The 12,020-nt window shown below is 45.0% G+C and overlaps 1 protein-coding gene across 1 annotated transcript in view; it reads right to left on the reverse strand.

Moving 5' to 3' along the window:
• LOC133461362 (unconventional myosin-Ig-like) overlaps positions 1-12,020 on the reverse strand; it is a 45,806-nt gene that overhangs the window by 15,891 nt on the left and 17,895 nt on the right. The window contains exons 9-16 of the mRNA XM_061742249.1: positions 11,260-11,405; positions 11,036-11,150; positions 9,530-9,700; positions 6,069-6,139; positions 4,082-4,156; positions 3,832-3,964; positions 763-929; positions 1-116 (exon numbers count right to left, since the gene is read on the reverse strand). The exon at positions 1-116 is cut by the window's left edge and continues 92 nt beyond it. Of these exons, the coding sequence (XP_061598233.1) occupies positions 1-116; positions 763-929; positions 3,832-3,964; positions 4,082-4,156; positions 6,069-6,139; positions 9,530-9,700; positions 11,036-11,150; positions 11,260-11,405 (994 nt within the window). The remainder of the gene's footprint in view (positions 117-762; positions 930-3,831; positions 3,965-4,081; positions 4,157-6,068; positions 6,140-9,529; positions 9,701-11,035; positions 11,151-11,259; positions 11,406-12,020) is intronic.

A 12,020-nucleotide genomic window follows, 5' to 3' on the forward strand; every position in this document is an offset into this window, starting at 1 on the left:
TGTGTCCGTAGGCCACGTCGTCATGGAAACCGTGCTGCGTGATGATCGCCTCCACCGCCTCGCGGTCCGACGCCATCAGGTGGTTGGGCCAGGTGTACTCGCACGTCATCTTGTACCTGCAGGGGGGAAGGGGTCAGGGGTCAGGGGTCAGGGGTCACCGTCTGGTCCAGATCCAGACCTGCAGGTCCAGATCCAGACCTGCAGGACCTTTTTTTCTCTTTTTTTCCTATTTTTTCTTCTTTTTTTCCTCTTTTTCCCCTCTTTTTTTCCTCTTTTTCTCTCTTTTTTTCCTATTTTGTCCTCTTTTTTCCTTTTTTTCTTCTTTTTCCCTCTTTTTTCCTCCTTTTTTTTCCCTTTTTTCCCCTCTTTTTTCTATTATTTTCCTATTTTTTCCTCTTTTTTTCTATTTTTTTCCTCTTGTTTTCCTTTTTTTCCTCTTTTTTTCTATTTTTTCTCTTTTTTTCCTATTTTTTCTTCTTTTTTTCTATTTCTTTCTATTGTTTTCCACTTTTTTCTCGACATCGACCACAAGGGTCCAGATCCAGACCTGCAGGACCCTTTTTTTCTTTTTTTTTCCTCTTTTTCCCCTCTTTTTTTCCTCTTTTTTTCCCTATTTTTTCCTCTTTTTCCCCTTTTTTTCTCTTTTTTTCCTCTTTTTTCTCGACATTTCTACAGACCTGCAGGTCCAGATCCAGACTGCAGTTCCAGGTCCAGACCTGCAGGTCCAGGTCCAGACCAGTTCTAACCCTAGCCCCCCCTCACCTCTGCAGGAATCGGGGGTACAGCTGTCGGTAGGCGAACCCGGCTCTCCGGACCATCACGTTCTCCAGCAGACCCAGATACGCCACCTGGTGGCGGCAGCGCGCCTCGTCGAACAGAACCGGGGACTTCAGCTCGTTGGGCTTCACGCAGCGGACGTAGTACGGTTCCTGGAGGGGCAGAAAGATGGTGACTCTGGTTCCTGGAGGGACCGGACCGGTGGCCTTGACGGCAGTATTCATGAAGGTTCTGGAGCGTATTGTCTCATCTCAAAACAATCACATCCTCTGATGGATCCTCTACGATCGGCCTATCGTTCAAACCGGTCTACAGATGATGAACCTGGCTCTGCACTTCACCCTCCAACACCTCCAGTCAAAACACACATACGCAAGGATACTTTTCATAGATTTAAGCAGTTTAGCTTTCAACACCATCAATCCCCTCAAACTGTTCCATTTCCTGACCAACATGAACATTGGCCCCTCCCTCTGTTTCTGGCTGCTGGACAGGCTGAAGGGTCAGGTAGTTACGCTACAACGACCACACCTCTCTCGCTCGGACCACCAACATCGGGGAGACACAGGGGTGTGTCTTATCCCCCTGGCTCTTCTCCCTCGACACCAACGACCTCCGATCAGCCTCCCCTTCTGTCAAGCTGCTAAAAAAATACGCAGATGACACCACCATCGTGGGGGTTATCAAAGACGGCAGGGAGGACGACTACAGGTCAGAGGTGGAGAGGACGGTGAACAAGTGCAGGGACGACGACCTCATCCTCAATGAAGCTAAGACTGTGGAACTGGTCATCGACTTCCGTAAAGACTCTCCCATCAACCATCATCACCAACAACCAACCATCATCACCAACAACCAACCGTCATCACCAACAACCAACCATCATCACCAACAACCAACCATCATCACCAACAACCAACCATCATCACCAACAACCAACCGTCATCACCAACAACCAACCATCATCACCAACAACCAACCGTCATCACCAACAACCAACCATCATCACCAACAACCAACCGTCTCTGCCACAGACTCAGTCAAATTAATCGGCTCACACATCAACAATAAACTGAACTGGGACCACCAACCACTCATCTTCTCAAAACAGAAAACCAGAGACTATTTCACCTCAGACAACTAAGAAAATACAGTTCCCGCACAGTACATCCAAGTGATCGCCGTTGTGGTGCTCGAAACCCGGAGACTGTTGGGGGGGAGGGGGGGCTGATAAGAGGGAGGAGCCAAGGAAGGCGTTGAAGTTGAGGGAAGTGTGTGTGTTTTTCAGTAAGTGTCTGTGACGCGATAAGTCCGTGAACCTTCCTCCAGATCTGCTCTCAGCCAAATGTCCTTGATGTTATCAGGCAGCTCGTACAGTTCTGAGACAGGGATCCGCAGGTGTTCGTGGGAGAGGGGAGGGCTAGTGAGGGCAGAGTCATCTTGTTTACATTCCACCAGAAAGATTGTGACCAGGAGCGATCGGCCTAAGACCGCTCTGTCAAGGGCAGATTATAGAATCAACAATTATATTGAAAAAACAGGCAGTGTTGTAGCCATTTCTTCATTTCTTATGCCTTAGTTTAGAAAAAAATTTAGTTCAGGATGTTTATGAAGTTGATCTGTTACTTTGAATTATCTTGACTTGGTAATTAGTTTATGTTAAACAGTACCTGAATTTATTTATTGTTGGATGGGTGGGGCCGGGACACACCCCTCATGATTGGGACCGGTGTGGTGTGTGCGTGTGTGTGCGTCAGTCAGGCGGAAATGTCAGACAGGAGGCGGCTGTGGTTAAATGCCAATTTTGACCATTTCACGCTGTTTTAGTTACTTTTCTATATAGTTTTCGTTTCGTTGGATTTTTCCCTAATTGTGGAGCCGCATGGATTTATGATTGTAAGCCCCTTTTATGGAAATAAATATTGGAAAAAAGGAAAAAGTCGCAACAGTGAAGTGTGTAAAATCACCACGGTTTTGCTTCCCGTCAATGGCATCGTGTTCCTCGGATGCCAGGACAGGCAGCCTCAGTAATTTTCCGTCTGCCTTTAGTCTCTGGTTCATCAATGGCGACTCCAATCAGAAGAATTTGTGATCAATTCTCGCCAAGCCGAGCTTCCAACTTCTCCAGGGTGTTATCAATCTTGTTAATGAGCTCAAAGACCGCCGCTAGCCTGCGATTCTGTTCAAGAATCACATCCAGCTTACGGCTTTGCTCCCCCAGCGTTAAAGTCTGAGTGTTGATCACCTTGCTTGACCCTTCAGCCACGTCCGGCAGCTCTGAAAGGGCCAAAACAGCTGTCGACGACTTACGCGTTTGTCAATACACCAGGAATCCCCCTCCTCCGATCAGGAGGATGATCAGGAGAAATCCTGCTATCATAAATCCAATTATGAAGCATCTTCAACGTCCTCGACAGACAGAATTTTGAGACACAAAGGCTTCCAGTATTTGTAGGAATCCATTGTGTATCCAGAAAAAAATGTCCCATCGGGGCAAGAGGGCTCCCTTACCCACTGTCTTCTTTTCGCAAAAAATGTGGTCAATTGTGCTGAGAGACCAGTTAATCAATTCCATGATTTTAGAGTTTCGGAGGAGTGAAAAGGAGAGACTCTGAAGACGAGACAACAAGCAGTAGCAGCAGATAGATAAGGGAGAGAGCAGAAAAAGCGTCCGCCTTCGTCGAGAGCCGGAAGAGGGTGTGAGAACTCCTCACACCCTGCCAACTATCTGTTTGAACTCCTCACACCCTGCTAGCTATCTGTTTAAACTCCTCACACCCTGCTAACTATCCACTCCCAGAGGAGGATTTATGAGTCACTGGGTAAAAGGAACAAGAGATACGACAACTCTTTCTTTTCGGCCGTACAACTACATGACGCTGAACTCTGTCCCCTGTATTGCTGTGGTGTTTTGTTGCAGCTCCACCTGCACGTGAAACTAATTCCACCGGCCGAGCCGTGTGGCAATAAGAGGAACTTGACTTGATCGGACCTGCTGGACCAGGAACTAGAACCAGAACCAGAACCAGAACTAGAACCAGAACCAGAACCCACCTTGCAGGCCAGCTTGTCCACCAGCTGGACGATGGAGTTCTTGAAGAGCGTGGCGGCCGTCTGCGGCCTCTTCGTCACCTCCGTGATGCCCAGCTGGCCGTCCGGCCACATCTCCTTCAGAACCGGGTCGGAGCTGCAGCAGAGAGGGAGGACTGGGTCAGAACTGGGTCAGAACCAGGTCAGGACCAGGACCAGGACCAGGACCAGCACCAGGACCAAGACCTGGACCAGGACCAGCTGAGTCTCCCACCTGTTGAACATGAGCCGCTTGAAGTCTTGGAAGAGAAGATCTTTGTTTTTGTCCAGAAAACCTTCAACGGAATATCTGCAACACAAGATGGAGGGATGGGTTAGTGTTAGAGTGTAGAAGTTAAAGCTGGATTCTGGTTCTGCGTTAAATCTTCGCCGAGCGTGTGCCGCAGGTTGCGCCGCAATGAGCTCCACACGGCGCACGCCACGCCATGCCTGACGTGCACCTCCCAAAATATGTAACTACGCGTCAAGAGGTCGCAGATCAACGCAGACGGAGAGGGCTGTGATTGGTTCACTTGGTAGCAACGCATTTCCAGTTCCGGTTCGTGAAACAGTCGTGAACTTTCAGCGCTCTTTTCTTCTTGTATGTGGGATTTTTTTTGTTTTGTTTTTTTGCACAATAGTTGTCGTTATCTCTTTGATTCACTGTCACTGAAAAAGTTGGATAAACCATTCAGGAGAAGAATGCACCCCCCTAGCGCTCTGGGGGGTTTTGCACCGCGGAGAAATGGAGTGACGGAGAAGTCCGAAGGTTCACGTTGGCGTCACGGCAGCAGCGTAGCCTCTGCGTTGGTTTAAAGCAGAACCATAATCCAGCCTTCAGGGTACGGTATTAGGGTTAGGTATTAGGGCGTTAGGGTTAGTCTAAACTGGACTGGGATAACCGACGTGGGCGGGTTTGATCGGTCCTGAACCAGGTGGGCGGAGTCTGCCCAAGACTTCGTTGTTGGAGACAACGCTGCGTTTTCCTGTTTCCCTTTTCTCTCACTGTGATGGTTTTCCTGCCTTAAACGACCTAAAAGCCTGAAAACTCCCAACAAAGGCGGTTATTCTGCCGCCGCAGAGCTTCTCTTCTCTCGCTTGAACTCGTAAATCACTTCAACATAAAGATCTCCTTGTGCTTGAATCACCCTTAAATCTGAAACCAAAGATCAGCTGACCGGTCCGAGCAAACCGGGCACTTTGGAGACGGACTCTTAAAGAAGCGGCAGCTGAAACCGAGCGTTTTTAACACTAATAAGCGTACTTGTTCTGCCCTCCAGGCATTTTTGTTGTTTATAGTGGCAGGTAGCATCCTTTAATGCCTTTTATTTGTTGCATGCTTTTATTTTGACAACCACCTGTCTATGGGAAGTAGGAGAAACAGGAAGTAGCCAGAGAAAAGCACATGTTGAGCAAAGCAGATCAGGAAAGTTCTTCCGTCGTCATCCAGCTGTGTAGTGCTGTTGAAAGCATTGTCTGGGAGTTATCTAAGTTCACATGCATTTTGTTCAGGAATATTGAAGTAGGAGTATTTTCATGACTTTGTGAAAGAAAAGTGTTTTATTTCCATTTTAGTGTGGGACTCTCAAATGTTATTTTATTCAGTCAGTGTAGCTTTCAGCCAGTTTGTAAGCTAATTTGGATGACCATTTATTCATTATCTTTTGTTTACTGTAATGTAAAGCTGAAAATACCTGTGTACTTTTGTTTTTCTTTACTGATTTGAACAATGTATGGCAAACGGTGATTTTACTTTTTTCTTATGTTACAGTTTCACTCCAATTTTGCATCTGCATGCTTCTTGAGTCTGCATTAAATTCCGGAGCTGAAGGCTATATCCTGACTCTCATGTCTTTTGTAAATGGAGTTTGGCTTGCTGTCTACTTTTAGTCATCACACTTAAAGGAGGACAGTATAGTACTCTTAAATTAAATATTTTTGGAAAACCACGCAAAGTTCAACAACTTGTGCTTTTTATTATTTTACCTCTTTTCTTATCATTTTATTTCATTTTATTTGTTATTTACTGTTTAATATTGTCTTACCGCTTTTAATGTTGATGTAAAGCACTTTGAATTACCTTGTGTTGAATTGTGCTACACAAATAAACCTGCCTTGCTAAAGCTAGTTCTGAAAGCTCAACCTGGACACAACGTTACTGGACAACAATCTTTAAGGGTTTGACCTTTAACCTCCCCCGGGTTTCCCAACCAGACACTCACGTGACGTCGCCGGCGTAGTGGCGAATACGGAAATGCTTCTGGAAGTCCATGGTTTTGTCTGTGGGGCTGAGCTGGAAAAGAGGAGAAGAAACTGTTATGGCCGTAACATACAAGAGATAAACTCTTAAAGTCATGAACATCAGACAGAGGTCACACATCGTACAGAGGAGTTTTCCATCAAACCGGTTCCAGAGCTGCACCCTGGAACCGGTTCTTCTGGCCCGGAGTCGGTTCTTTATCAGTGGAAACAGAAAACCCGGTTCCAAACTCAGCACTGGCCCAGAACCAGAACCAGAACCCGAACCAGAACCAGGACCAGAACCAGAACCAGAACCAGGACCAGAACCAGAACCAGAACCAGAACCAGAACCAGAACCAGAACCAGCCCTGGAACCGGTTTGGTGGAAAAGGGGGAACACAACAGAGGAAGTTCCAACACATGAGCCGGTTCTGGTTTTCCTGCACTGCAAAAACTCAACATTTTACCAGGAATATTTGTCTTATTTTTTTTTTTTAAACATGTTTCTTTATTGGGTAATCCATGTAAATTATATTACACAATAAACATTTCTTTTAAAGGGTTCGACAGAATACCCCGTTTTATATTTTACCATACACAAAAAATAAATAAATAAATAAAATATATATAAAAAAATAAATAATAATAAAATAAATAAGGACACAAAACATAATAAACACCCCAAAACACACACACTGCAAAATACGTACCGGTAATTATAAACAGGTCCCAAAGTAAGTACCGATTACCAATCAAACTCTGACTGAAGACAATAATAATAGGAAAAATAAAGTAATAAACTAAAATACACGCAAAACAGCTGCAACAAAAAAATTAAAAAATAAAAATAAATTAAGAAAACAAAATAAGATAAATAAATAAAAATTAAAATAAACTGACATAAGAGGAACCCTAAAAAAAATTACACATGGTTAGCAATATCATACTTCCCTGTAATTAAGTTAAATCAGATTAAATGAATCTTCCAAGGATGCCAAAGAATTAACAAAAGAAAGAATAGGTTCATTTGTCTTATTTCTAGTTAAAATGTATCATTTTTAGTCAAACAATCTCATTACACTTAAAACAAGAGTCATTACCAGAGAAATAACTTGTTATTTGACAATTTTCACCTGTTTCAAGTAATTTTTCACTTGAAATAAGTAAAAAAATCTGCCAGTGGAACAAGATTTATCTTCTCATTACAAGCAAAGAAATCTTGTTCCACTGGCAGATTTTTCTACTTATTTTAAGTGAAAATCTACTTGAAACAGGTGAAAATTGTTGTTTTTTCCAGTGATGAGTCTTGTTTTAAGTGTAATGAGATTTTTGACTAAAAATGAGCCATTTTAACTAGAAATAAGACAAATATTCTTGTTAAGATTTTGAGTTTTTGCAGTAAATCCAGGAGCAGCTCTATGCCGCCCTCCGGTGGCAGAAACCCAGAACTGCATCTGGATCAAACTGGTCCTGGTTCCAGGTTTATCACGTCTTCAGGTTTCAACGACACACCATTGGTGAGTTTCCAGACTTTTATTCTCACGGGACTGGAAACGTTTCATTGGTTCAAACTTCTCTGAGGTTTTCATTATTTGTGCAAACGGGTTTAGGAGGTTTTTGTTGCGCAACTTCTCTTATTTTTTATTTGTGTTTAAGGTCAAACCTCAAATGAGCATCGAGGTTGCTCGTCTGCAGATCTACACCCTTCCCCGGGGCTAAAATAAGACATTAGAGTTGCTGTAGGTCAGAAATGTGTCCAGTCATCACTTCCTGCTGCTTAAATTAAACTTTACCGTACATGTAAATCATTATCTTAAAGCAAAAAAACATACATGAAACATTCCAATATACAGTAAAACATCATCTAGGCCATGAAATTAGATCAGAACTACACCTCACCCTGTCCAGTATGTATGTATGTATATATATATATATATATATATATATATATATATATATATATATATATATATATATATATATATATATATATATGATACATATGATAATCCAAGGTGTTTCTTAATTTGCTTTTTGAATATTGATTTCTGTGTTAATATAGTGGTAAAATAATTCTACTGTCTGCTTCAGAAGAGTATTAGGGCCATGGAGGCGCAAAAATATTTGAGGGCGGAAGATTTTTTATTATTGTGCACTTCGAGGAAAAAGTTGAAATGTCGAGAAAAAAGTCCAAATATCGAAAAAAAAAAAAGTTGAAGTTATCGAGAATAATGTTGAAGTACAATTTCAAGAATAAAGTCGAAATTTCACCTTTTTTCTCAACATTTCGACTTTTTTCTCGAAGTGCATAATGAAAAATAAAATCTTGCACCTTCTCCTGCCTGGCCCTGATACTCTTCCGTAGAAAACCGACCATTTGTTTCCGGTCTAGAGGCGTATGGATATGACTCTAGATTTTATCTGATTGTACTGATATAAATGGAGTTTTGGATTGTAAAAACTTCCATATTGAAAACAGAAGTGCAGCATTGATTCTGTCCTCAACGTTTAACCATCGTGGACAGAAGTTGTTGAGGCTGCTGTTATATGGACCCTGGAAAACAAGGTTCTGAACCAGCTGGAGTTTATTTAAAGGGGACCTATTCTGAAAAACAGTTTTTTTTTTTGCTTTAACATATATAAAGTGGTCTCTCCTCAGCCTGCCAACTCAGAGAAGGAGGAAAGAAACCAGATTCTGCAGTGTCTGTACAGCCGCCCGGATGAATCTTCCAGTGTGATGTGGATTCTACTTCCAGTGCGGGTGCCCCCCCTACCTTGCGGGAGGTGTAGTGCGGGTGCCCCCCCTACCTACCCTACAATAAAGGCCACATCGTTTTCTGAACACCACCGATACAACCAGCGACGGAGCGAGAGCATGAGGCTAAACATGTCATCGCTGGTCAGATTGGGGAGGGGGCCAGAGAAACCTACGGAGTCCGACATGGTTTTGGCGTAGTTACACACCGAGACAATATTCATTTTGGTGACTTCCGACTGGCGAAGACGGGAGTCATTAGCTCCGACATGGATGATAACTTTACCATATTTACGATTACCCTTTGCCAGTAGCGTCAAATTTGCTTCTATGTCGCCCGCTCTGGCCCCCGGGATGCACCTAACTATGGTCGCTGGAGTCGGCTTCACATGTCTGACTATGGAGTCTCCAATCACCAGGGTCGGTTTCTCAACGGGTGTGTCGCTGAGTGGGGAAAATCTGTTAGACACATGAAGTGGGTGGTGTTCCGTGCGCCCTTTAGGACTACGCTTCCTCCGAACCGTCACCCAGCGGCCCTGACTGGCCGGCTGCTCGGGAGCTGCAGGGGAGCAGCTAGCCTCAGCTGCTATGGGCCGGTCCGCCGCTAGCTTACCTTGCGGGAGGTGTAGTGCGGGTGCCCCCCCCCCCCCCACCTTGTGGGAGGTGTAGTGCGGCTGCCCCCCCTACCTTGCGGGAGGTGTAGTGCGGGTGCCCCCCCAGCTGGGAGTCCATGCTCTCCAGACAGAGCGTGTCAGTAACTCGTCCCACGCCCAGACAAGCCTCGTCCAGGACGGAGATGATGCCGCGGTGCGGCTGCTCCACCAGGTCCACGATGATCTGGTTGTTGAAGTAGTCGATCTGCGGAAGGGGGGACCGGGTCAGACCTGGCCCAGGACTAGGACCAGGACCTGGACCTGGACCCGGACCTGGACCTGGATCCAGGTACTAGTGCTAGTAGGTGCTAGTAGGTACTAGTGGATGCTATAAGGTGCTAATAGGTGCTAGTAGGAGCTAGTAGGTACTAGTAGGAGCTAGTAGCTGCTAGTAGCTGCTAGTAGGAGCTAGTAGCTGCTAGTAGCTGCTAGTAGGTGCTAGTAGCTGTTAGTAGGAGCTAGTAGCTGCTAGTAGCTGTTAGTAGGAGCTAGTAGGAGCTAGTAGCTGCTGGTAGGAGCTAGTAGCTGCTAGTAGCTGCTAGTAGGAGCTAGTAGCTGTTAGTAGGAGCTAGTAGGAGCTAGTAGCTGCTAGTAGGAGCTAGTAGCTGCTAGTAGGTACTTGTGCTAGTAGGTGCTAGTAGGGGCTAGTAGGAGCTAGTAGGTGCTAGTAGGAGCTAGTAGGTGCTAGTAGGAGCTAGTAGCTGTTAGTAGGAGCTAGTAGGAGCTAGTAGCTGCTAGTAGGAGCTAGTAGCTGCTAGTAGCTGCTAGTAGGAGCTAGTAGCTGTTAGTAGGAGCTACTAGGAGCTAGTAGGAGCTAGTAGCTGCTAGTAGGTACTAGTGCTAGTAGGTGCTAGTAGGGGCTAGTAGGAGCTAGTAGGTGCTAGTAGGAGCTAGTAGGTGCTAGTAGGTACTAGTGCTAGTAGGTGCTAGTAGGAGCTAGTAGGTGCTAGTAGGTACTAGTGCTAGTAGGTGCTAGTAGCTGCTAGTAGGATTTAGTAGCTGCTAGTAGCTGCTAGTAGCTGCTAGTAGGTACTAGTAGGTGCTAGTAGGGGCTAGTAGGTGCTAGTAGGAGCTAGTAGGAGCTAGTAGCTGCTAGTAGGTGCTAGTAGGTACTAGTGCTAGTAGGTGCTAGTAGGGGCTAGTAGGAGCTAGTAGGTGCTAGTAGGAGCTAGTAAGTTCTAGTAGGAGCTAGTAGGAGCTAGTAAGGGCTAGTAGAAGCTAGTAAGTGCTAGTAGGAGCTATTAGGTGCTAGTAAGTGCTAGTAGGAGCTATTAGGTGCTAGTAGGTGCTAGTAGGTGCTAATAGGTGCTAGTAGATACTAGTAGGTGCTAGTAGGAGCTAGTAGGAGCTAGTAGGTGCTAGTAGGTGCTAGTAGCTGCTAGTAGGTAGTAGTAGCTGCTAGTAGGAGCTAGTAGCTGCTAGAAGGTGCTAGTAGGAGCTAGTAGGAGCTAGTAGCTGCTAGTAGGTGCTACTCACGTGCTGCCAGGCGATTCCCTGACCCCGCCCCCTTCCACCTAGCCCCGCCCCCAGGTCTACTCACGTGCTGCCAGGCGATTCCCTCCCTCTGGTACTCTCCCTGCTCCTGCTGCAGGATGAGCTCGATGAAAAGCTGCTGCAGCTTCTCGTTGCAGTAGTTGATGCAGAACTGCTCAAACCTGCAACCATCACAGACAAACCACAGACACGGAGCCGTTGAGCAACACGATGACGGAATCCTCCAGAGAAACAGACGCCGCAGCGGCGGCGGCGGCCGCGGCGGCTAACCTGTTGTTGTCGAAGATCTCGAAGCCGTAGATGTCCAACACCCCGATCACCGTGTTCTTCCCGTGAAGCACCGGGTCGTAGTTTTTCACCTGGATGATGTCGTTGATGCGGCTGACGATCCAACCGAACAGCCGCTCGTACAGCGCCTGGAAAAAACACGCTAAATTAGGATAAATATCGTACAGAGCCTGGAAAAAACACGCTAAATTAGGATAAATATCGTACAACGCCTGGAAAAAACACGCTAAATTAGGATAAATATCGTACAGGGCCTGGAAAAAACACGCTAAATTAGGATAAATATCGTAACAGCACCTGGAAAAAACGCGCTAAATTATACTAAATATCGTACAGCGCCTGGAAAAAACACGCTAAATTAGGATAAATATCGTACAGAGCCTGGAAAAAAAAAGTTAAATTAGGATAAATATCGTATAGAGCCTGGAAAAAACACGCTAAATTAGGATAAATATTGTACAGAGCCTGGAAAAAACACGCTAAATTAGGATAAATATCGTACAACGCCTGGAAAAAACACGCTAAATTATACTAAATATCGTACAGAGCCTGAAAAAACACGCTAAATTATACTAAATATCGTACAGGGCCTGGAAAAAACACGCTAAATTATACGAAATATCGTACAGACCCTGGAAAAAACACGCTAAATTATACGAAATATCGTACAGAGCCTGGAAAAAACACGTTAATTAGGATAAATATCGTACAGGGCCTGGAAAAAACACGCTAAATTAGGATAA

Source organism: Cololabis saira, chromosome 15, assembly GCF_033807715.1.
Source record: "Cololabis saira isolate AMF1-May2022 chromosome 15, fColSai1.1, whole genome shotgun sequence".
In the NCBI taxonomy this organism is placed as follows: Eukaryota; Metazoa; Chordata; class Actinopteri; order Beloniformes; family Belonidae; genus Cololabis; species Cololabis saira.